Source organism: Pseudoliparis swirei, chromosome 6 (assembly GCF_029220125.1).
Source record: "Pseudoliparis swirei isolate HS2019 ecotype Mariana Trench chromosome 6, NWPU_hadal_v1, whole genome shotgun sequence".
NCBI lineage: Eukaryota > Metazoa > Chordata > Actinopteri > Perciformes > Liparidae > Pseudoliparis > Pseudoliparis swirei.
Window position 1 is genome coordinate 28,753,536 of NC_079393.1, and position 26,764 is coordinate 28,780,299.

At 46.5% G+C, this 26,764-nt stretch overlaps 3 protein-coding genes across 9 annotated transcripts in view; 2 read left to right on the forward strand and 1 right to left on the reverse strand.

Moving 5' to 3' along the window:
* vps9d1 (VPS9 domain containing 1) overlaps positions 1-7,117 on the forward strand; it is a 39,449-nt gene extending 32,332 nt beyond the window's left edge. For 3 of the 7 annotated variants that reach the window (XM_056415887.1, XM_056415890.1, XM_056415891.1), the window contains 4 exons: positions 1,074-1,223; positions 1,435-1,539; positions 3,389-3,501; positions 5,311-7,117. In XM_056415887.1, coding sequence (XP_056271862.1) covers positions 1,074-1,223; positions 1,435-1,539; positions 3,389-3,497 — 364 coding nt within the window. In that variant the 3' untranslated portion in view covers positions 3,498-3,501; positions 5,311-7,117. Of the gene's footprint in view, positions 1-1,073; positions 1,224-1,434; positions 1,540-3,388; positions 3,502-5,266 lie in introns of those variants that run through there. The other 4 variants (XM_056415888.1, XM_056415889.1, XR_008831946.1 and 1 more) reach the window with 4 other exon arrangements.
* A 1,936-nt stretch (positions 7,118-9,053) lies between these two features.
* Positions 9,054-18,490, reverse strand: si:dkey-238o13.4 (uncharacterized protein LOC560780 homolog). The gene is made up of 6 exons (XM_056415973.1): positions 18,286-18,490; positions 18,008-18,115; positions 12,078-12,217; positions 11,914-12,010; positions 11,125-11,249; positions 9,054-9,531 (listed from the first exon to the last, which is right to left on the reverse strand). The coding sequence occupies exons 1-6, from the start codon at positions 18,368-18,370 to the stop codon at positions 9,355-9,357; spliced, it is 732 nt and encodes a 243-aa protein (XP_056271948.1). The 5' UTR covers positions 18,371-18,490; the 3' UTR covers positions 9,054-9,354.
* Positions 18,491-19,224: 734 nt separating this feature from the next.
* On the forward strand, positions 19,225-22,305 carry spata2l (spermatogenesis associated 2-like). Its single transcript, XM_056415934.1, has 4 exons — positions 19,225-19,533; positions 20,107-20,471; positions 20,648-20,941; positions 21,028-22,305. The coding sequence occupies exons 2-4, from the start codon at positions 20,118-20,120 to the stop codon at positions 21,829-21,831; spliced, it is 1,452 nt and encodes a 483-aa protein (XP_056271909.1). The 5' UTR covers positions 19,225-19,533; positions 20,107-20,117; the 3' UTR covers positions 21,832-22,305.
* The last annotated feature ends 4,459 nt before the right edge of the window (positions 22,306-26,764 follow it).

Consider the following 26,764-nt stretch of genomic DNA (forward strand, 5'->3'; position numbering starts at 1 on the left):
TGTGATGAACCTGTTCATTGGTCATGTGATGAACCTGTTCATTGGTCATGAGGATGAACCTGTTCATTGGTCATGGGGATGAACCTGTTCATTGGTCATGAGGATGAACCTGTTCATTGGTCATGTGGATGAACCTGTTCATTGGTCATGAGGATGAACCTGTTCATTGGTCATGTGGATGAACCTGTTCATTGGTCATGTGGATGAACCTGTTCATTGGTCGTGTGGATGAACCTGTTCATTGGTCATGAGGATGAACCTGTTCATTGGTCATGTGGATGAACCTGTTCATTGGCCATGTGGATGAACCTGTTCATTGGTCATGTGGATGAACCTGTTCATTGGTCATGTGATGAACCTGTTCATTGGTCATGTGGATGAACCTGTTCATTGGTCATGAGGATGAACCTGTTCATTGGTCACCATGAGGATGACCCCTGTCCATTGGTCACCATGGGGATGACCTCTGTCCATTGGTCACCATGAGGATGAACCTGTTCATTGGTCACCATGAGGATGACCCCTGTCCATTGGTCGTGTGGATGAACCTGTTCATTGGTCGTGTGGATGAACCTGTTCATTGGTCACCATGAGGATGACCCCTGTCCATTGGTCACCATGGGGATGACCTCTGGTTAGATACAGGTTGACTGTGTTCTCGGGTCCGATCCCAGTCGTGAGTGAGTCTTGTGTTTCAATGCATTCCGGCTTCTCCCCTCTTCCACTGTAGTTTATAATGTACTCTCCCCCCCCCCCCTCTCTCTATCTTTTCATTGTCCTCTCTGCCGTGGTTTACTTTGGTCCGGTCTTTGTCCTCATTGGTTCTTCTTTGTCCACGTCCCTTTCTTTCCTCTCTGCCATTGTGCTGCTAAATGGTCACCACTTGCCCCACTGCATTCTGGTCATTAAGAACCTCTCTGATCTTTGTTGTTGACGTCCTCCCCTTTGGAGTTGGACCCATAATGGAGTCCAATCTTCTCACGACATCAGTATTCATGTGGGAATGGTGCACTTTACACTTGGAATGCCGTGACTCCGGTTTAAAAAAGAGGATCGATGTCTTGTGTTTACAGCGGTCAACTCACAAGGTGTGTGTGTGTACGCGTGTTTGTGCGTGTCCGTCTGTCCTTATATGTGTGTGTATGTGTGGGTGGTCCTGTGCACACCTTCCAGAACCCTGCAGGAGGAAAGTTTCCACTGACTCTCCCTGTTAGCCTCTGCGTGTGAGTCCTGATAAACAAACGGTCACCATCTACACACACACACACACACAGAATGATATCCGTCTGTCATCATCTCCATGGCAGCAGCTCTTGGGGAGAGGCAGCGCTCTGTCGTTTCCCTCCTGAACGTCCCTGGGGAGTCCACGCCGTCTCCCTCATGTACTTCTGTTCTTCCTCGCTGACTCTCCGCCCTCTTCCTCCTCTCCGTCAGCGGCGCCGACGACCTGCTGCCCATCCTGTCCTTCGTGGCCCTGCGGTGCCAGTGTCCTCAGCTGGTGTCCGAATGCGCCGCGCTGGAGGAGTTCATTCACGAAGGGTGAGTCACCGCGCCGGGGAGAAGACGGCGGAACCGCCAACTCCTTTTTTTTATTAGTTTGCACCAAATGCAGAAAGGTTTGTCGTAATTTTGGACCCGTCGGCCATGTCGCAGAAGAAGCTGTCGAATGGCCGTGAGCTCGGTGACGTCACACACGTAAACAAGAACCATGACGACGGTGAGGAAAATACTGACATGTGAACCAGTGTCACAGGATGAGTGCAGAATTAAAAAGTGATGGAGGAAGGAGTCCCAGATGGAGGCGCAGCAATATAGAAGGCCCTGTCTCCCAGACAGAGTGTGTGTGGGGGGGGGGGGGAGCTGTCTGCAGATCTGAGGGAGACGTTGTGATGGGATGTGTTGAGTGATTTGAGGTTGAAGATGATGATGATGGTTTCAGATCTGTCTCTGTTGAGTTTGAGGGGGTTGGCGTGCATCCAGGTCTTTATATCGGTGATGCTGGAGCCGGTCGTGGGCGTGGTGGATGTGGTGGAGATGTGAAGCTGTGTGTCGTCGGCGTAGCGGTGAAAGTGGAGACCGTGGTGGCTTATGATGTTGCCAAGGGCGGAGCAAGTAAATGAAGAGGGGGCCGAGTACTGAACCTTGGGGGACACCTTGGGTTGCTTCGGTGCGTCGTAGTCCAGATGTTTTTGCCAAGTTTCAGGGAGGCGGAAGATATCACGGTTGTTCCCTGTAATTAATTCGTTGATGGCCTTTTGTTGCTTAGTGACCAGATGTTGAACAGAGGAGTGTTTTGTGATGGTGCGTGGACGGCACAGCGCTCTGGTGGCAGGCGGCTACACGCCTAAAGTTAGCTTGCACAATACTCGTCACCGACTGAACGCCGTATCGCAGTCGGAGAGGCAGGAACATGGAATCATCACCTTCTGGGAAGTAAACATACGAGACGTTTGGTCCGGCTTTACACATTTACATGAAGGTCAATTACATTCATTTGAATGTGTGCTGGGTTTCACGTTAAAATCGGATAACCCTAATTTGCGAAAGAATTGAATTCCTTGAATGGTGACATCATCTCTAAACACACAACAGAAGACGGACCTGCAGCTAAAGAGACGGATATGTTTCTGAGGAGATGGTTACATCACGCTGAGTGTCGTTGCATGAGAGTTCAGGCCACACCCAACGAGGTGGACCCACGGACACGGAGCCAGGAGATCTGGTTAGATTGTGGCCCAGGAATGTCAGGACTTCTGGGATTTGGTCTTTTCTCCTCCATAAAAACCACTTGATGTTCCTGTGGTTGAGAGGTGGAGGAAGGAGGGGGAGATCTACTCGCAGGCTGGCAAAGATTGTCTGGCAATGAGTGTCTGCAGTTTTTAGAAAACTTTCTTAAAAAAATCCACTTAAAATATTGATAGAAATAATCGTATAATGTTATCAAGAGAAATCCTTTTATAACTGAAGGAGGTAGTTTGGTCCTTTTTGTTGTTCAGACCTACAATGAACATATAAATTAGATTCTCCAGCAGTTTAAATATAACTTGAGTTTAATCTGAGATCCGTCTTCAGCTGCAGCGTCCAATCAGAGAGCACTAAGGGGGCGTGTCCAGCATTAAAACACTCCCTGGACGCCCGCTGGCTCCTCGATCCCCCGAGCGGCCCACGGCCTCGTCCACGTCTGTCCCGTGTCCAGAAGAGGCGCCGGGTCCTTTTACTTCCTGTGGTGGAAACGTCGTTCAGGGAAATGAATCACTTGTTTATCTTTTCTGTTCTTGTTTGTTTGCAGTCGGGTTTTGTTTATTCCACATGAAACCGTTTGTGTTTGGTCCGGTGTCTGAAAGCTCAGAGTCTCCCAACCAGCTGACGGACTTCTCGTCTCCTCCAGCTATCTGATTGGAGAGGAGGGCTACTGCCTGACCTCCCTGCAGAGCGCCTTGGCCTACATCGAGTCGCTGCACACGGGGGGAGCTCCTGCAGACAACAACCCCTTCTGACCAGGTAAACGACAACAACCCCTTCTGACCAGGTAAACAACAACAACCCCTTCTGACCAGGTAAACAACCCCTTCTGACCAGGTAAACGACCAGGTAAACAACCCTTCTGACCAGGTAAACGACCAGGTAAACAACCCTTTCTGACCAGGTAAACACTCGGCTGACCTTTCAGTGCCCTGGGCTTCTCTGTGGGGTACCAGGTTATGGGATGACAGAAAGCTTCAATACTTTGTTTTTGTCTGATTAATGCATTCAAAAGATACTCTGAAAATATTGGTTGTTTACTAGAATGTTCATTTCTGTTGAGACGAAACAAGACGCAGGAGAAGCTAAGTTTCACTTTAAAACAGCCGTCCTTATTATTATTATTAGGGTCCGATTTACTTGACATTTGTCACACATGTCCACTTGAACCTGCTCTCCAAAAATGGCTTTGACCCATAAGCTCCGCCTACTTAGATTTTGGGGGCGTGTCTTATTTTTCAATGCTCATGACTTCAACACCCTTGGGACTAGTCACTCCAAACCTGCAGTATATGTGCACATTGCATCCTGGAACCTGCAAAACAAATCGTGTGCGACTTAAAGAATAGGGGGCGCGACAATAAGTCACCAAAGTTGGGCTTTTTTGCCTTTTTTTGCTTGTATTTGTCTTTTTTTGCAGTTATACATTTACAGATTTCTCCCATAAAACTTGTCCGAATCGACTTCACTCTTGTTCGAGGATGTTCTTAAGACCTTAAAGATGAACACTGGGAGAATGGTGAACACTGGGGAGAATGATGGTGACGGAACTTTACTTGACGTTATGTGGACCCCAATACACGGCCACGTTCTGTAATTTGTTATGTTTTAGACTATTGCTTAATCTCATTCAATCCTTCCAAAAATAATAATAAACATTCACATTTGTCATGGTAAATAAATACCTCCTAAAAATAGAAGACGCTTTAGACCATAATGTATTCTACTAGGACCGTAATGTTCTCTCTCTAGTGGGTAAACGCATCAAGGTGGTTCCTCTGGCGCCTACTGGCTCAATTGGACTTGAATCTGCCCCAAACTTGTAATGCTTGTTACAAGTCACGGCCTGAGGATATCCACATGCTTATTTTCACTTATAGTCAAAGCGCCACCTAGTGGCCAAATGAAACAGTGTTACGTGACAAACGATAAAAGCCGGCGTTCAGCGCCCCCGACTGGCGCAGGTGAGCGAGAACGCGTTCAGCGCTGCTCGCAGCTTTAATTATTAGGTTCCTCGTGACGACTTCGTCCGAGAGGAACCTGTTGTTTCTCAAGGAATTATTATTCCCATTCTTATTCTCTCCAAACAAACGCCGTCTGGCCGCACACCGCATACCCCATCAAAGTGAAAGTTCACATGCATATCCAGTTATTATTGTGATGATTATTTTCTATACATCCTCTTCACAAAGAAAGTAACGTAACTTTAAATAACCAGACCTGCCCCACTTCTGGTCCCCATAACTGAGCACTGGTTTTTGAATTGTGTGAACTGTTTGTGGAAGTATATAGAGTTGCTTTTTGTAGCTCATAATATTGCTTTCAGTCTGAAGTTTATAGGAGTTTAATTCAAACTGACAAATATACGACTTCTTCCTGTTTGAGTAACATGCTCTCCACCGTGTCTAATCGTGATGGCACAGTAAGAATACTATATGACGGGTTGAGCTGGGTTTGTCCTAACTCTGATACTTGAGTACTATATTGCCAGTGCAGTGAGTCGTGTGCATACGTTGTGTTGTAGGCCTCTGAGGTCCGATGAGATCCTCCTGACTCCTCCTCCCACAGGGACCAGCTGGACCGGCAGCCCCTCCCCCAGGTCATCTATCCATCAGGAGGACTTCCTTTGGGCCGGACCACCTCAGAGGGTTGACTCCTGTGAGGAGGTTGAACTGTGACGCTCACTAATGAGGGACAGGTCTGTCTTTGTCATGACTTAACTCGGCAAGCGTAACAACATTTTATTATGCTAAGTGGCCTTTTTCATTTCAAACTTAACACAGTAGTTGCATTTTCGTGTGTGTTTTTAAATGTTTTCAATTTTAAGACCACCCAAGCGATAAATGCAAAATATGAAGTCATGCACTTTGGGTATTGAACCACCGGGGTGAGACTACACTGGAGGACAACACAGACGAGATGATGTGAGACACTGGGAGAGCACAAGAACCACAAGAACCACAAGAACCACAAGAACCACAAGAACCACAAGAACCACAAGAACCACAGGAACAACAAGAACCACAGGAACCACGAGTTCATCACGACGTGAGGCACCGAGTAGGGCAAGCACAGTAAAGGAGGTAGAACTTTAAAGGTATAGAACTTTAAAGGTATAGAACTTTAAAAGTTGGTAGAACTTCGAAGGTTGATAGAACTTTAAAGGTGTAGAACTTTAAAAGTTGATAGAACTTTAAAAGTTGGTAGAACTTTAAAGGTGTAGCACTTTAAAGGTTGATCGAACTTTAAAGGTTGATAGAACTTTAATGGTGTAGCACTTTAAAGGTTGATAGAACTTTAAAGCTTGATAGAACTTTAAAGGTGTAGCACTTTAAAGGTGTAGAACTTTAAAGGTTGGTAGAACTTTAAAGGTGTAGAACTTTAAAAGTTGATAGAACTTTAAAGGTGTAGAACTTTAAAGGTGTATAACTTTAAAGGTTGGTAGAACTTTAAAGGTGTAGCACTTTAAAGGTGTGGAACTTTAAAGGTTGGTAGCACTTTAAAGGTGTAGCACTTTAAAGGTTTATAGAACTTTAAAGGTGTAGCACTTTAAAGGTTGGTAGCACTTTAAAGGTGGAGAACTTTAAAGGTTGGTAGCACTTTAAAGGTGTAGAACTTTAAAGCTCGTGACACCGTTGCACTTTGCTAGTCCACTTTGTGAGGGATGAACTTACTTAGTTTACTTAGTTTATCACCATGTCTGTTGCTTTAAGACGGTTTAGTCCCGAGGCCACGGGGAAACTTCTACAGGTTCACATCCACAAACTGTCAAGATCAAAGGTCAAAGGTCACCTCACTGGTTCTCTTCAGTCCTGTCCCAAAGCTTCTGTTTACATCTCGACCCAAACTCACGACCTCTGGAGCCAAATGGAATAACCGCGTGTCGATCTGAGCCTCGAACGTCTCCGAGGTCCTGGCGCCGGGCCTGACGACAGCCGAGCGGACGCTGCTGCTGCGTTTGTTTTTAAATACTTTTTAGCCCGTTAGCTGCAGACCCGGTTCCCGAGAGGGACCGGTTCTTTGTGGTTCTGGTCTCCTCCAGTAAAGTGATTTACGTTCCACTTGAGGGGGAATACAGTGGCGGCTAAAATATGCAAAGTGTCGTGTTCCAGACTTTTCATTCAGTGTCGTCCAGTTTTATTATGTTCGGTTTGTTTGTTTGAATTTAATATTTAATATTTTCATTTTATTCCGCATGGGTCCAAAAGATGTGAAAGTGAAACTGTTGGGGGTCCCGCCCCCTGGCTCTGACTTCTGTCTGTCATAATAACGTAACGATGCCGAGCCGCTGCTGCTCTGAACACAGAGTGAGAATGAAATGTTTACTGAGACGAGGAATGTGAGAAACGAGTCAATAAAGAAATATTTATGTCCACATGTTGGTGTTTGACTTCTGACGCTCTAGAAGACTTCAGGCTAAGATCTGAGGCCAGATGACCTTTACTAAAGAAAGCCCTTTGTAATGTGTGGATACAACCCGATGTGACGTAAAGGACTGCAGTGTGAATGAACGTTGTCTCCATGAAGGAGGGTAACAGCTCTCCCGATGCAGGTTATGGTATCTGAATGAGTTGTAAACATGGAAGCGTTCCTGTTCATGTTGCTGCTGGTTTGTGGAGCGGAGTGTTCCTTCATGGAGCGACGGTTCATAAGCAATCTGTTCTGTGGCCAGAATACGGTGCCGAGTGCAAAACAAGAGACTATTTATTGGGTCCTCTCTTTCTCTCCTCTATTCATGTTTACAATGTTTACTGAAGGAATACATCAAGAGAAGTAGTCATTATATAGACTTCTATACAACCAGAGGAGTCGCCCCCTGGTGGTCAGGAGAGAGAATACAGCTTTAACACAAAAGCATAGACTTCTATACAACCAGAGGAGTCGCCCCCTGGTGGTCAGGAGAGAGAATACAGCTTTAACACAAAAGCATAGACTTCTATACAACCAGAGTCGCCGCCCCCTGGTGGTCAGGAGAGAGAATACAGCTTTAACACATAAAGCATAGACTTCTATACAACCAGAGGAGTCCCCATCTGTTTTGGGATCGATGGTATTCACCTCAAGCTGACCTGCAGCACGCTGTACAATCCTGTCCGCGCGCCTGACTCTCCACTCTTCACCAACACACCCCTCCTCTTCCTCTACGCTGCCGCCCTGAAGCACAGTTGACCCCTCTGGACGGCCAGATATACGAGTCACGATTCAGTCCAGAAAAGACACATTGCCCCTCTGATGCTGCAGACGATGACATCTCCAACTGAAACGCTCTGTATGCAGACGATGACATCTCCTGAAACACTGTATGCAGACGATGACATCATCTCCTGAAACACTGTTTGCAGACGATGACATCATCTCCAACTGAAACACTATGCAGATGATGACATCTCCAACTGAAACACTGGATGCAGACGATGACATCTCCAACTGAAACGCTCTGGATGCAGACGATGACATCATCTCCAACTGAAACACTATGCAGATGATGACATCTCCAACTGAAACACTGGATGCGGACGATGACATCATCTCCAACTAAAACGCTCTGTATGCAGACGATGACATCATCTCCTGAAACACTATGCAGACGATGACATCTCCTGAAACACTGTATGCAGACGATGACATCTCCTGAAACACTGTATGCAGACGATGACATCATCTCCTGAAACACTGTATGCAGACGATGACATCATCTCCTGAAACACTGTATGCAGATGATGACATCATCTCCTGAAACACTATGCAGACGATGACATCATCTCCTGAAACACTATGCAGACGATGACATCTCCTGAAACACTGTATGCAGACGATGACATCATCTCCTGAAACACTGTATGCAGACGATGACATCATCTCCTGAAACACTATGCAGATGATGACATCTCCTGAAACACTGTATGCAGACGATGACATCATCTCCAACTAAAACGCTCTGTATGCAGACGATGACATCATCTCCAACTGAAACACTATGCAGATGATGACATCTCCAACTGAATCACTGTATGCAGACGATGACATCATCTCCAACTGAAACACGATGCAGACGATGACATCATCTCCTGAAACACTGTATGCAGACGACATCTCCAACTGAAACACTATGCAGACGATGACATCATCTCCAACTAGATTCACACGACTGGATGAACGTGGATTATAGCTCGCAGGTTTTGTTAGTTTATAAACGGATGTTTTATTCAGTTTGAAGTCTTTTTTTCTACTTTTGGGGATTCCAGTTCACCGTGAGAGAAAAGGTTAACGACAAGAATTCAAGGAAACGTGAGTAATTGATGTACGAATGATAGTTTTGTGTAAGAGTTTTATACCAAGCATACAGTATTGAGCAGATAGAGAGAAGGCGTTTTATTTTACGACATAAAATGAGATAATCCGTTCCTAGTCCCAGTTCTACAGCAGCGAGGAGAAGATGAGTGTTACAGAGCATCGCCATGGATTCTGTTTCACGACGCATGCAGAGGGAACAGGAGCTGCAGCCAGAGAGCGAGCGGCTGCTTCACCGTTAGGATAGGGTTCCACAGTCGAGGGAGGAGCAACCGAAGGAACCGAAGAGTGTTTCAGGCGAGCCAGAGGCCGCTGCAGAGCCTAGAGGCTCCCCTCGGGGAGGAGCGTCTTCAGGTCAGCAGGGCAGCTGACGGCGAAGACGGCGTGGGAGGCGCCGCGTCTCTCCACCAGGGCGGCGACGGCCTCGCCCAGCTCCAGGTGGTTCAGGTAACCCGGAGCCATGCGCTCCGCGGTGGCCACGCCGGCGTTGACCTTCACCTGCAGGAGCCCGCCAGCACACACCGGGGTGAGTGTGTGTGATGTAAGGACCCAATGATTCTTACATCGTTATGAATATTATAACCTAAATCCTACAAAGTAATCCTTTAACTTTAGTGGGAGCCTGGCATCGTCCCCATGTCTCTAAGTACATCTAAGATATAGATATAGACAACGTCAATCATGTGTCGTCCCTTGATTGTCGTTAAAATAATGTCAACATATATTGTGAATAGTTTTATCATTCAGAGGAAGAAATATCAGAAATGCTCCTTTTCCAAACGGATGAGATATTTCCTCCTTTTGGTCTCTGGTCCTCTGGAGGTCACCCTGTGGTCTGGAGGTCTCTGGTGGTCACCCTGTGGTCTGGAGGTCTCTGATGGTCACCCTGTGGTCTGGAGGTCTCTGGTGGTCACCCTGTGGTCTGGAGGTCTCTGGTGGTCACCCTGTGGTCTGGAGGTCTCTGATGGTCACCCTGTGGTCTGGAGGTCTCTGATGGTCACCCTGTGGTCTGGAGGTCTCTGGTGGTCACCCTGTGGTCTGGAGGTCTCTGGTGTTCACCCTGTGGTCTGGAGGTCTCTGGTGGTCACCCTGTGGTCTGGAGGTCTTTGATGGTCACCCTGTGGTCTGGAGGTCTCTGGTGGTCACCCTGTGGTCTGGAGGTCTCTGGTGGTCACCCTGTGGTCTGGAGGTCTCTGGTGGTCACCCTGTGGTCTGGAGGTCTCTGGTGGTCACCCTGTGGTCTGGAGGTCTCTGGTGGTCACCCTGTGGTCTGGAGGTCTCTGATGGTCACCCTGTGGTCTGGAGGTCTCTGGCGGTCACCCTGTGGTCTGGAGGTCTCTGGCGGTCACCCTGTGGTCTGGAGGTCTCTGGTGGTCCACCCTGTGGTCTGGAGGTCTCTGGTGGTCACTCTGTGGTCTGGAGGTCTCTGGTGGTCCACCCTGTGGTCTGGAGGTCTCTGGTGGTCACCCTGTGGTCTGGGGGTCTCACCTGGTTGGAGGTCCCTGGGGGTCTCACCTGGTTGGGGGTCTCACCTGGTTGGAGGTCCCTGGGGGTCTCACCTGGTTGGGGGTCTCACCTGGTTGGAGGTCTCACCTGGTTGAGTCTGCAGGGCACCTGGGGGTCTCACCTGGTTGGGGGTCTCACCTGGTTGGAGGTCTCACCTGGTTGAGTCTGCAGGGCACCTGGGGGTCTCACCTGGTTGGAGGTCCCTGGGGGTCTCACCTGGTTGGGGGTCTCACCTGGTTGGAGGTCCCTGGGGGTCTCACCTGGTTGGGGGTCTCACCTGGTTGGAGGTCCCTGGGGGTCTCATCTGGTTGGGGGTCTCACCTGGTTGGAGGTCCCTGGGGGTCTCACCTGGTTGGGGGTCTCACCTGGTTGGGGGTCTCTGGGAGTCTCACCTGGTTGGGGGTCTCACCTGGTTGGAGGTCCCTGGGGGTCTCACCTGGTTGGGGGTCTCTGGGAGTCTCACCTGGTTGGGGGTCTCACCTGGTTGGAGGTCCCTGGGGGTCTCACCTGGTTGGGGGTCTCACCTGGTTGGGGGTCTCTGGGAGTCTCACCTGGTTGGGGGTCTCACCTGGTTGGGGGTCTCACCTGGTTGAGCCTGCAGGGCACCTGGGGGTACTCCTCCCTCAGCACCTGGCAGAAGGCCGAGCTGCTGGCCGCTCCCACGGTCAGGAAGCCGGTCCCAGGCATCAGGAGCTTGTCCCCGGCTCCTCCTGCAGGACGGAGGAGATGTTTACATGTTGACATGTTTACATGTAGAGATGTTGACATGTTTACATGTTGACATGTTTACATGTTGAGATGTTTACTTGTTGAGATGATGAGATGTTTACTTGTTGAGATGATGAGATGTTTACATGTTTACTTGTAGAGATGTTGACATGATGAGATGTTTACTTGTAGAGATGTTGACATGTTTACATGTTGAGATGTTTACTTGTTGAGATGATGAGATGTTTACATGTTTACTTGTAGAGATGTTGACATGATGAGATGTTTACTTGTAGAGATGTTGACATGTTTACATGTTGAGATGATGAGATGTTTACTTGTAGAGATGTTGACATGATGAGATGTTTACATGTTTACATGTTGAGATGAGATGTTTACATGTTGAGATGTTTACATGATCAAATGTTTACATGACATGTTTACATGTTGAGATGATGAGATGTTTACATGATCAAATGTTTACATGATTTGTTTACATGTTGAGATGTTTACATGATCAAATGTTTACATGATATGTTTACATGTTTACTTGTAGAGATGTTGAGATGATGAGATGTTTACATGATGAGAAATACACATATATATATACACACATATATAAATAATTATATATATACACAGTACTCCCCTGTGATGAAGACTCACCTGTGATGAAGGAGTAGGTGCAGCTGGGCTCGTCCCTCACCAGGGGGAAGAAGGCCTTCCAGGACACGAAGGTGCTGAACAGTAAGGTCTCCATCACCTGAGAGGAGACAGGAGTCAGGAGGACCTCAGTGACACAGGAGGAGCACCACAGCATGTGAGCTCACCCAGTCCAGGTCCTTGAGGGTCTGGGTGTGTGGGGGGCCCCCCTGCCACCAGCTGAAGCCCAGAGAAGACACCACGTCGGTCACCTTCCCCACGGCCTCCAGCAGGGCCAGCTTCACCACCTCCGCTCCCTCCTCTGACCCTGGAACCAGAAGAGGCCTTCAGGAGAGGCTCCCAGGTCACCACCGCCGGACCCAGGGGCCAGGAGCCCTCATGGGTTACGCAACACCCTTAAGGGTACTGAGTCACATGACATCTATTGTTCACCTGGTCACATGACATCTACACCTGGTCACATGACATCTATTGTTCATCTGGTCTCATGACATCTATTGTTCATCTTGTCACATGACATCTATTGTTCATCTGGTCACATGACATCTATTGTTCATCTGGTCACATGACATCTATTGTTCATCTGGTCACGTGACATCTATTGTTCATCTGGTCACATGACATCTATTGTTCATCTGGTCACATGACATCTATTGTTCATCTGGTCTCATGACATCTATTGTTCACCTGGTCACATGACATCTATTGTTCATCTGGTCACATGACATCTATTGTTCACCTGGTCACATGACATCTATTGTTCACCTGGTCACATGACATCTATTGTTCACCTGGTCACATGACATCTATTGTTCACCTGGTCACATGACATCTATTGTTCATCTGGTCACATGACATATATTGTTCATCTGGTCACATGACATCTATTGTTCATCTAGTCACATGACATCTATTGTTCACCTGGTCACATGACATCTATTGTTCACCTGGTCACATGACATCTATTGTTCACCTGGTCACATGACATCTATTGTTCACCTGGTCACATGACATCTATTGTTCATCTGGTCACATGACATATATTGTTCATCTAGTCACATGACATCTATTGTTCATCTGGTCACATGACATCTATTGATCATCTGGTCACATGACATCTATTGTTCATCTGGTCACATGACATCTATTGTTCATCTGGTCACATGTCATCTATTGAAGCTGCTGGCTAAGGATAAGCGGAGATACAGTCAGATTGTAATACACGCCGGTGGTAATGACGCCCGAGCCCGCCGCTCGGAACTCACTAAAATTAATGTGGAATCGGTGTGTGCTTATGCCAAGACGTTGTCAGACACCGTAATTTTCTCTGGCCCTCTCCCAAATTTGCAGACAGACGAATTGTATAGCCGAATGTCATCTTTCAACCGCTGGCTGTCGAGGTGGTGCCCAGCGAATAATGTGGGCTACGTAGACAACTGGAAGACTTTCTGGGGAAAACCTGATCTGATGAGGAGGCGGCATTCATCCCACGTTGGACGGAGCGCGTCTCATTTCTGCGAATATGACCAAGTTGATCACGGACTTAATCTATGACAACCCAGGGTTCAGATCAGGAACCGGGAGCAGAGTTGTAGTTTAACACCCTTCTCTGCTCTTCCATTCAAGCAGTTACCCACCCTTGACTTTAGAGTAGAGACTGTGTCTGTCCCACGGCCACTTCAATTAAATAAATCAAAAGTAAGCAGAAGAGGAGTCGTACACAATAACCTTATACAAGTTAACACAATTATTTCAGCAGTGCAACAAAATAGGTCTATTAAATGTGGTCTCCTAAATATTCGATCTCTGTCATCTAAAGCTGTGTTACTGAATGATTTAATATCAGATAATCACATTGATTTATGTTGTCTAACTGAAACCTGGCTGAGCCATGAAGAATATGTCTGCCTGAATGAATCGACTCCTCCAAGTCATATTAATACTCACATTCCTCGAGGCACCGGTCGAGGAGGTGGAGTAGCAGCCATCTTTGAATCGAGCCTATTAATTAATCCTCAACCAAAATTACACTACACCTCATTTGAAAGCCTTGTTCTTAGTCTTTCACATCCAACCTGGAAAACACTACAGCCAATTCGATTTGTGATTCTGTCCATATTCAGAGTCCATATTCAGAGTTTATATCTGAATTCTCAGAATTTATATCAAGTTTGGTTCTTAAAACCGATAAAGTTATTATTGTTGGAGATTTTAATATCCATGTGGATGTTGATAATGATTGCCTTAGTGCTGCATTCATCTCCTTGTTGGACTCGATTGGCTTCTGTCAGAGAGTACAGAAACCCACTCACAGCTTTGGCCACGCTTGATCTTGTTCTTACTTATGGCGTTGACATTGAGCATTTGAACGTCTTCCCACAGAATCCTCTTCTGTCAGACCACAACCTCATAACTTTTGAATTTATACTACCGGAGTGTACTCCGTTAGTCAAAAGTTTCTACACTAGATGTCTAACTGATAGTGCTGTAGCTAAATTTAAAGAAGCGATTCCTTCTGTATTTGATTCGATACCACGTCTCAATATAACAGAGGACTCCTGGTCTAACTTTAGTCCGTCCCAGATTGATCATCTTGTTGACAGTGCCATAGGCTCTCTGAGAATGACACTGGACTCGATAGCCCTCTGAAGAAGAAGACAGTGAGGAAGAGGAGGTTTGCTCCTGGTATAACCCTCAGACCCAAACTGAAGCAAGCGTCACGAAGCTTGAGCATATGGCGTTCAACTAATCTCGAAGAATCCCGCTTAGTTTGGCGAGATAGTCTTAAAACATATAAGAAGGCCCTCCGTAATGCCAGAGCAGCCTATTACTCATTAATAATAGAAAAAAATAAAAACAACCCCAGGTTTCTCTTCAGCACTGTAGCCAGGCTGACAGAGAGTCACAGCTCTGTGGAGCCGAGCATTCCTATAAACCTTAGTGGTAATGACTTTATGAACTTCTTTAATGAAAAGATTTTAACTATTAGGGACAAGATTAATAATCTCTTGCCCATAACCAGTGCCAATCTGTCCTCAAGTGGAATGGCCTTGGAAACCGCTGTATGCCCTGGTGTATATTTGGAGGGATTTTCTCCCATCAACCGTGACCAATTATTTTCAACGGTTTCTACTTCGAACACGTCTACCTGTCTCTTGGACCCCATCCCGACGAGGCTGCTTAAAGACGTTTTGCCTTTAATTGGCGGCTCTCTATTAGATATTATCAATGTGTCTCTGCTAACAGGCCACGTACCACACTCCTTCAAAGTGGCTGTTATTAAACCTCTCCTGAAGAAGCCCACTCTGGATCCAGAGGTATTGGCTAACTACAGACCGATCTCTAACCTCCCCTTCCTCTCCAAGATCCTTGAGAAAGTGGTGGCAAATCAGTTGTGCGACTTTCTACATCATAATAGTTTATTTGAGAAATTTCAATCAGGATTTAGAAAACACCACAGCACCGAGACAGCACTGGTGAAAATTACAAATGACCTCTTAATGGCAGCAGATAAAGGACTCCTCTCTGTCCTGGTCTTGTTAGACCTTAGTGCTGCATTCGACACCATTGACCATGACATCCTGTTACAGAGACTGGAGCAGTCGATTGGCATTTCAGGCACGGCACAAATTTGGTTTAAATCCTATTTATCAGATCGATCTCAGTTTGTATTTGTAAACGATGGCCTCGATAACCACCAACGTTAATCACGGAGTTCCACAAGGTTCTGTGCTTGGACCAATTTTATTTACCTTATACATGCTTCCTTTGGGCAATATTATCAGGAAACACTCCATAAACTTTCATTGTTATGCAGATGACACTCAACTATATTTATCGATAAAACCAGAGGAGAGCAACCAACTCTGTAAAATTCAAGCATGTCTTAAAGACATAAAGCATGGATGACCTGCAACTTCTTGATGTTAAACTCAGACAAAACCGAAGTAATTTTAATCGGCCCTGAGCACCTCAGAGATCAATTATCTGGTGATGTGGATTCTGTAGACGGCATTGCCCTGGCATCCAACACCACTGTAAAGAATCTTGGCGTTATCTTTGATCGACTTGTCCTTTAACTCCCACGTAAAGCAAATCTCAAGGACTGCATTCTTTCATCTACGTAATATTTCAAAAATCAGGCACATCTTGTCTCAAAAGATGCAGAAAAATTGGTTCACGTTTGTTACTTGAGACTGGATTACTGCAACTCCTTATTAGCAGGCTGCTCTAATAAATCTCTTAGGTCTCTCCAGTTGATCCAGAATGCTGCAGCTCGTGTTCTCACTAAAACTAAGAAAAGAGATCACATCACTCCTGCACTAGCTGCTCTGCACTGGCTCCCAGTAAAATCAAGAATCACTTTTAAAATTCTTCTCTTAACCTACAAAGCCTTGATTGGTGATGCTCCATCATATCTTAAGGAGCTTGTCGTACCATATTGCTCCCACTAGAGCTACGCTCACTAAATGCGGACTACTTGTAGTTCCTAGAGTCTTAAAAAGTAGAATGGGAGCCAGAGCCTTTAGTTATCAAGCTCCTCTTTTATGGAACCAGCTTCCAATTTCAGTCCGGGAGGCAGACACAGTCACCTCGTTTAAGAGTAGACTTAAGACCTTCCTCTTTGACAGAGCTTATAGTTAGGGCTGAATCAGGTTTGCCCTGGTCCAGCCCTTGATATGCTGCTATAGGCTTATAGCTGCCGGGGACGTTTAGGATGCACTGAGTACCTATCTCCTCTTTTTCTCTCCTTAAGGATGAATTTTCATCTCTCAATCACACGTTACTAACTCTGCTTTCTCCCGGAAGTCCTTTTGACTTTCGTCTCATGGGGTCATCGGACCCTATGAGACGGCATAGATCCTATCTGCCTGATGGATCGTCTGGGTCGGAATTCCTGCTCATGACTACGCCACTGTCCTGTTGAGACTCCGCCCTCCTCCTCCCACCGCCATCTGCCTGATGGATCGTGGAGGTCTCCATCGTGGAATATGCCTACTATGAACTATTCATACACTCTGTCATATTCATTGAATGTATTTTAACTCTAAATCTGTCCTTCTGTACACATTACATCTATTGCATCTGTCCATCCTAGGAGAGGGATCCTCCTCTGTTGCTCTCCTCCAGGTTTCTTCCCTTTTTTTCCCCCTGAAGGGTTATTTGGGAGTTTTTCCTGGTCCAATGTGAGGTTTTGGGGCAGGGATGTCTATGTGTACAGATTGTAAAGCACTCCGAGACAAATTTGTAATTTGTGAAATTGGGCTATACAAATAAACTGAATTGAATTGAATTGTTCATCTGGTCACATGACATATATTGTTCATCTGGTCACATGACATCTATTGTTCATCTGGTCACATGACATCTATTGTTCACCTGGTCACATGATATCTATTGTTCATCTAGTCACATGACATCTATTGTTCATCTGGTCACATGTCATCTATTGTTCATCTGGTCACATGACATCTATTGTTCATCTGGTCACATGACATCTATTGTTCATCTGGTCACATGACATCTATTGTTCATCTGGTCACATGACATCTATTGTTCATCTAGTCACATGACTATTGTTCACCTGGTCACATGACATCTATTGTTCACCTGGTCACATGATATCTATTGTTCATCTAGTCACATGACATCTATTGTTCATCTGGTCCCATGACATCTATTGTTCATCTGGTCACATGTCATCTATTGTTCATCTGGTCACATGACATCTATTGTTCATCTGGTCACATGACATCTATTGTTCATCTGGTCACATGTCATCTATTGTTCATCTGGTCACATGACATCTATTGTTCATCTGGTCACATGACATCTATTGTTCATCTAGTCACATGACTATTGTTCACCTGGTCACATGACATCTATTGTTCATGAGGCCTTCATGTTACCCCTCAGGATGAACTCTAACTATTTGGATTGTATCTGAAGAGCTGATGACTTCCAGAACGACAGAACCAACGGCAACCGAATCAACCTCAGAACCTCCCTGTGTTGCTGCTGAGGTTCTCCAGCCTTCATGTGGACCGGATCATCACACTGGAGTCACGTTCCCCACAGAGTGGAGAACCCGACTCACCCACGTTCCCCACCAGCGTGGTGAGGTCGTCCGTTGAGCTCGGAGACACGAACGATCGGAGACGCTCCAGCCGGTCGCCGTCCCTGGAGATCACCGCCACCTTGAACCCTACACACACACACACACACACACACACACACACACACACACATGTAAAACCCGTGAGACGGCCCCGGTGCGTAAAACCCGTATGGACTGACTCCACATTAATCTGGTGGCCAGAGTTGACGTAAAACATATCTTCATATTCCCTCCGCGGAGCCTCCCGGGCCGCTTACCTTTGTCCAGCAGAGCTTTCACGACCCCGGAGCCCACCGTGCCCGCTCCTCCTAGGACTAACACCACCCGGTCCGAGTTGGACATGCTGGCTGCGGCTGTACAGGCTGCCGGAGGACGGAGGACGGAAGGAACCTCTTGTGTGTGTGTGTGTGTGTGTGTGTGTGCGCGCTGAAAGGGAAGCTGCCGACTTGTGCAGAGCACAATGGCGGAACCGAGATGCTTTAAAGTAAACTCAGGGGCCACAGTCCCGCCCTCCTGAGGCCACGCCTGCAGCTCACCGCTGTCTTCATCCCGGGACTGTGTGTGCGCGCGCGCGTGTGTGTTTACTCATTAAAAGTGTTAAATGACAAGGCTGTCGGTTCAAGTAATGGCCAGTAGAGCGCTAAGAAGAAGAAACACTGCCCTCTAGTGGCACAGCGCGGTACCGCAGTGTAAAGACAAGCTCCGGACGTGATTTGTCTCCATTCTTATCGCAAAGACATTTCTAATCGCTGATCGAACCGTCAATTAGTTTTCAACGTAGTTTAGCGGCGTTTCTCAATTCAAAGTACACGAGTACAGACTTGTGTTCTTTTGGAGTCTGGACTTGGGAGTCCAGACTCGGGAGGACGGTCTTTCTGCGATTGGAACAGCAGCTGACTTGATGACGTCACCACATCAGCTGTTCTTGCTCCTGGGTTTACTCTAATTATTCACTGTACATTATTTTTTACAGTCAAATAAACAAAACATCCTAAAATTTCATTCCGTGACTCAACAACAGTCGTATTTATAAAAAGTCATCTGTCAGTTGTTTATTTTCTCCTCCGCTATTGTTTCCGGTTGCTGGTGAAATGCATTCTGGGATATCTGCTGGCCAAAGTACGCACAAGTCTCCTCTGATGCATCCTCCGGAAAGTGGGAGGATCAAGTCACATCCGGGTGTTTTGACCGTGCTTTGAGAGAAGAGGACTTTGAACTCGGGCTGAGACTGATGACGAGACACGAGGACACAAGTAGAGGAAAGTACGCACAAGTACACTGATTGAGAAACGCCGTAGATCTCATCGTTATGAGGTGAAACAGTTCTTTTCACCGCTAAGCTCCGCCGCCAGCCCGCCCCGGTGATCATACCATGCGCACCCGGGGAAGCCCGTGTGCCACGTGACAATGTTTACTTCATAGCGGACCGTGGAGCGGCTCCCCGCGGTGTGAGACGCGTTCGCTTCCTCATCGCTGAGACACGTCCCGACCACAGGCAGACACAGGTGAGCGCGCGTGCATGTGATGTGTGTGTGTGTGTGTGTGTTTGTTCGCGTACACGTGTAGCGCTCGGTGGTCTGGATCTGAGTGTAGAGATTTTAATGGAATGTTTCCATTTTTTTTTAAAGACGCAAACGCAACATGACTAGCTCGGGGAAGCTAATGCTAACGTCACACTGGGCTTGCTGTTCAACGTTTCCTGACGTTTATGACGTAGTCAGCGCTAAAGTTACACGTTATAAACACGGTAGATGCGCCGTTTATATGTTAAACTAATTACAGCTGAATTAACGTTGCTTCTGTCATTTAGCCAAGTAGTGTAACGTTTAACGTCACTTCCGGTGTCCCATGGCATAACTGCTGCCTCTTTTGTATTTGTAGTTTTGCTCCATGTTAACTTAGATGGTCCACTTACCATATGTATATATATATATGTCTATATTTATATAGACATATATATATATGTCTATATTTATATAGACATATATAAATACATATAATTATATAAATATATGTATTGATATAAATATATATATATACACACGCATACATATTTGTCCCGTGTGTCTCCCACTAAGCTGACAGAGAGATGAGCGTCCCCAGGCAGAGCGCCAGAGCCCTGGTGGCGGCCTACGGCCTCAGCCTGGAGCAGCAGATCGTCGGACGAGGCTCCAACCTGGCGTGCAGAGACGAGGGTCTGTGGACGCAGGCGGAGCTCCTGCTGCGGGGCGGAGGCGCCCTGGAGACGCACTGCCTGGGACTGGATCCACTGGGCGTGATGGAGGAGTCTCTGGCGGCGGCGGCGATGATGCCAGCAGCCGGCGCCGGGCGGGTCAGGACCAGAGGGGGGCTGCAGGGCCTGGCTAAGGCCTTCGAGGTCCTGGAGCAAGCGGCCCTCAACCTGTACCTCGGTCCCTGGAGGGACGAGTACAAAGTCGTCAAGGTCGGCTGAGTCGTGTGGCGGATTTCTGATTTTAATTTGTAGCTGAGCTTTATTTGAGCTTTTCTTTCAAAGTATCTCATATTCAGAAGTGCACTTTTGTTCCCAACCTCAACGAGAATAAAATCCTGGTTAGTCTTTTCCTGTTTGTAATGCTTTGCTCCTGGTCCCCGTCCCAGATGTACTCCGGCATGTTCACCCACAACATCAAGCCGGTGCTGTCGATGCCGCAGATCGAGAAGCTGTTCGGCCTGCTGGGGTACCAGCCCAGCTCGTCTCGCCACGAGCAGCTCCGCCTCCGGCCGCCCGCCGTGGGCTCGGCCTCCCCGGAGGACCTCCTCTGCTTGTCGTGTGCCTTCTTCCTGGCCCGCTGCGAGTGTGGCCTCCTGCTGGCGGCTCTGGGGAAGCACGGCGGGGAGGCCCAATGGGAGCTGAGCGCGGTGAGGGAGAGGCAGAGCGGGACCGGCGTACAGGTGTGTGTGTGTGTGTGTGTGTGGCTCTACCTATAGAGATATACCTGTGTGTTTAATGTGAACACCTGGTCCTTTCATCTCCGCAGGTCGCCCTGGACAACACCAGGAAGACGCTGGGCGCCGGGCCGCCGTATGACGGGGAGGTGGATCTGTACACCGACGAGCACATCAACGGGCGGCAGGACGACGCCCCGCCCCCCTCGTTGAGCAGCGCGTCGCCTCCCCCCGCCGCCCCGTCCATCAGAGAGCACGCCTGCGTCTCTAAGCTGGACTGCCAGCTCACCACGCCGCCGGGCCGCTGCCAGAGCGCGGCGTCGGCCGGCCCCCTGTGCGAGTGCCACCACATCGCCCTCCTCTGCCTGAGGCGCTGCGTCGACTGCGACGTCACGCACGACGTGGCGTGCGCCTCGTTCCAGCGTTGCCGCTTGGCGCACCACCGCATCGAGCTGCCCGACAGCCCCGCCGAGGAGGAGAGAGAATTCAGGGCGCCGTCGCCGCACGGCGTCAGCCTCCGGGCGGCGGGCGCGTCGCCGACGCTCTCCGGCGGCGACGCGATGTCGTCCTTCGCCCTGTGCGACGCCCCCGGGGCGATGATGCCGCCCCTCCACCCGATCGCCTACCACGGCTGCTGCGACCTCGCCCGGCCGGACCCCCGGGCCCTGTGCGTCAGCTGCGGCGTCTTCCACGCCGGCACCTGCCGAGACATCGCCTTCTGCCAGAGCCACCACGACCTCCGGCCGCTCGGCGTGTGCGCCTGCGGGCGCGAGTGCTCCCGCAAGCCGCTGGTGCTGTGCCGGTACTGCGGCAGCGAGTACTGCAGCGACTGCTGGTACCGGAGCCCCGTGGCCTGCTCCTGCGGTCAGACCTTCGACCAGTCGTCTCCGGTGTGAGGCGGGAGCGTCACCGTCACCGTGCCTTAGAGGACCGACACGAGGCCGCTGCTCACCGCTCCTCCGCCAGGACACGCCTCAGTTCTTCTACTAGTGGCCAGATTCACCGTGTTCACCGTATTCAGAGCGTTGTGTAGAGTTGGGACTTGAAGTCGTGGTTTCAGGTTGAGCTCCTCGGTCACTTTGAACCTAATTCAGTGTGAAGCACAAGAACACACACACACACACACACACACACACTCTCTCATGAAGGTCAATATGCTGTGTGTTTCATAGTCCTTGACCTGTTGGTATCAGAGGCCTGAGATCTGTGTCACGTGTTGTTGACCTTGAATGACCCTCGTGGACGTTTCACCGTGAGACTCTCTTCATTATTTGCATTGAGACGATTCTCTTTTTGGTCTGAGGTTGTTTGTGTCAATATGATGAACATTTTTTCCATGTTCTTATGAATAAAAAGCTGTATAAATCCGATTCTGAATGATGTATGAACAAACCTTCAGGATAGATTTAGGATTGAGAGTTTGGTGATGTAAGAGCTGCTGGAGGAGAGAACAGAGGATCAGCAATAGATGTCATGTGACCAGGTGAACAATAGATGTCATGAGACCAGATGAACAATAGACATACCTGCAAACTCATGAGGGGTGAAAAAGGTGACAAGGGGGGGGGGGGGGGGGGGCGGGTACAGGTGTTTGAAGCCTCAAAGCTTTTAGAACCACAACTACAGTCATTTTATTGTTCTGACCACAAATCTAAATAATGATAAACAGTTTAAGAACAAAAGGTCCTCCTCTGACTCAGCCCTATAATGATAGAAATAACATATACATTGTCATTATATTTAATATGGTTAAAGTCATTTATGAACCAACTTCCTTTTTTTTTCCTGAACAGTCCTCATGGACTTCTCCCTGAATCTGTCTGTTTGTTTGTCACGATACTCATATTATAACTTCTATACATATTACATACCTGTCATAAATATCATGATACCCGATACCAGAATTCAATACAATACCATAAAAACAATATGGTACCATAAATACGAGACTGGTATATTTATCTATAATAGTAATAAATAAAACATGTTTTACCAACTTGTTCAACACTTAAATGTCAGTAATATTCATCTTAATACAGCCAGATATGAATGAAACGACATGGTTCCATCAGAGCATTGATGATCACTATGAGGCCGTTATGACCAGAGGATCCACAGTTCATCAGGATGAGCAGCTGGAGAGTTACACAACTTTACAAACTGGAACATTTACCTTCTGGCATCTTTTTATTTGTTAAGCCGAAGTCTCTAAGCTCCGCCTCTTCTCTGGCTGTGAGCTGCGCAGCGCAGTGTGCGCAGACAGCTCGACACGGAGCAGCGCGTGCGCTCTGATCGCTCTCTTAATGAAGTATCGACACTAAAAATATGCTAAATCACATCGTGTTTAACGTACGGGTACTTTGTTAGCATCGCTATATGGAGGACTCAAAATGACTTAAGTATAAATAAATAAATGCATGAATAAATATAGCAGGACCTCAAATCTCCGTCGCATATCCTTATTTGGCTGAATCTCGATAAACCGACCACAGATTTGATGCTTAAACTACTAACTTCTCGGCTGAAAACATCCTTAAATTACATTCCGTGACTCAACTACAGTAGTATTTAGAATGTACAGACAAGAATGCAAAATAAACGCTGTTCGTCTACAGGGCCAAGTTCTAGAGATCGATTGCTTCTGTCTTGCTCTCCGACTTGACCAATCCTGTTTAACAATGAGGTTCGGACCGCCCAGCTCATTTGAATATACGGACACGTAAATGTCACACATAAATAAATGAAGAAATACGTGTGGACACATAAATAGAGATATAAATAAATGAAGAAATACAGAAATGTAGAAATATTTATTTAATGATGTCCTGTTGAGTTATAACTTATATTTATTAATTTCTGTATTTATACATTTATTTAAGCATTTATTTATTCCTGTATTTATTTATACATTTATTTAAGCATTTATTTATTTATTCATGCATTTATTTATTTATACTTAAGTCATTTTGAGTCCTCCATATCGCTACACCGTGCAGCGTGACAGCAGTAGATGTAGCGGGCTGACATTCAAGCTAACCTGAACCCCCAAACGCTGTGGACATCTGAACGCTGATTGGCCGAGACGCGACACGTCCATCAAAGATGTTTTATTACGAAGAGCACCACTTCACACTTTTCACCGCGTCTCACTGTAATCTCAACGGCCAGGTGACCCCCCCCCCAAAACAAAAACTCTTTGGATATCCACGATTCACGTGGATGACCTATTTTGAGTTCAAAACGGTGAATTTCACCGAAAGGTGACACGTTTGCAGGTATGAATAGATGTCATGTGACCAGGTGAACAATAGATGTCATGTGACCAGATGAACAATAGATGTCATGTGACCAGGTGAACAATATATGTCATGTGACCAGATGAACAATAGATGTCATGTGACCAGATGAACAATCGAGGTCATGTGACCAGATGAACAATAGATGTCATGTGACCAGGTGAACAATAGATGTCATGTGACCAGGTGAACAATAGATGTCATGTGACCAGGTGAACAATAGACGTCATGTGACCAGATGAACAATAGATGTCATGTGACCAGATGAACAATCGAGGTCATGTGACCAGGTGAACAATAGATGTCATGTGACCAGATGAACAATAGATGTCATGTGACCAGATGAACAATCGAGGTCATGTGAGCAGATGAACAATAGATGTCATGTGACCAGGTGAACAATAGATGTCATGTGACCAGATGAACAATCGAGGTCATGTGACCAGATGAACAATAGATGTCATGTGACCAGATGAACAATAGATGTCATGAGACCAGATGAACAATAGATGTCATGTGACCAGGTGAACAATAGATGTCATGTGACCAGATGAACAATAGACGTCATGAGACCAGATGAACAATAGATGTCATGTGACCAGATGAACAATAGATGTGATGTGACCAGATGAACAATAGATGTCATGTGACTAGATGAACAATAGATGTCATGTGACCAGGTGAACAATAGATGTCATGTGACCAGATGAACAATAGATGTCATGTGACCAGATGAACAATAGACGTCATGTGACCAGATGAACAATAGATGTCATGTGACCAGGTGAACAATAGATGTCATGTGACCAGATGAACAATAGATGTCATGTGACCAGATGAACAATAGATGTCATGTGACCAGATGAACAATAGATGTCATGTGACCAGGTGAACAATAGATGTCATGTGACCAGATGAACAATAGATGTCATGTGACCAGATGAACAATAGACGTCATGTGACCAGATGAACAATAGATGTCATGTGACCAGGTGAACAATAGATGTCATGTGACCAGATGAACAATAGATGTCATGTGACCAGATGAACAATAGATGTCATGTGACCAGATGAACAATAGATGTCATGTGACCAGATGAACAATAGATGTCATGTGACCAGATGAACAATAGATGTCATGTGACCAGATGAACAATAGATGTCATGTGACCAGATGAACAATAGATGTCATGTGACCAGATGAACAATAGATGTCATGTGACCAGATGAACAATAGATGTCATGTGACCAGATGAACAATAGATGTCATGTGACCAGATGAACAATAGATGTCATGTGACCAGATGAACAATAGATGTCATGTGACCAGATGAACAATAGATGTCATGTGACCAGATGAACAATAGATGTCATGAGACCAGATGAACAATAGATGTCATGTGACCAGATGAACAATAGATGTCATGTGACCAGATGAACAATAGATGTCATGTCACCAGATGAACAATAGATGTCATGTGACCAGATGAACAATAGATGTCATGTGACCAGATGAACAATAGATGTCATGTGACCAGATGAACAATAGATGTCATGTGACCAGATGAACAATAGATGTCATGTGACCAGATGAACAATAGATGTCATGTGACCAGATGAACAATAGATGTCATGTGACCAGATGAACAATAGATGTCATGTGACCAGATGAACAATAGATGTCATGTGACCAGATGAACAATAGATGTCATGTGACCAGATGAACAATAGATGTCATGTGACCAGATGAACAATAGATGTCATGTGACCAGATGAACAATAGATGTCATGTGACCAGATGAACAATAGATGTCATGTGACCAGATGAACAATAGATGTCATGTGACCAGATGAACAATAGATGTCATGTGACCAGATGAACAATAGATGTCATGTGACCAGATGAACAATAGATGTCATGTGACCAGATGAACACTAGATGTCATGTGACCAGATGAACAATAGATGTCATGTGACCAGATGAACAATAGATGTCATGTGACCAGATGAACAATAGATGTCATGTGACCAGATGAACAATAGATGTCATGTGACCAGATGAACAATAGATGTCATGTGACCAGATGAACAATAGATGTCATGTGACCAGATGAACAATAGATGTCATGTGACCAGATGAACAATAGATGTCATGAGACCAGATGAACAATAGATGTCATGTGACTAGATGAACAATAGATGTGACCAGATGAACAATAGATGTCATGTGACCAGATGAACAATAGATGTCATGTGACTAGATGAACAATAGATGTCATGTGACCAGGTGAACAATAGATGTCATGTGACCAGATGAACAATAGATGTCATGTGACTAGATGAACAATAGATGTCATGTGACCAGATGAACAATAGATGTCATGTGACCAGATGAACAATAGATGTCATGTGACCAGATGAACAATAGATGTCATGTGACCAGATGAACAATAGATGTCATGTGACCAGATGAACAATAGATGTCATGTGACCAGATGAACACTAGATGTCATGTGACCAGATGAACAATAGA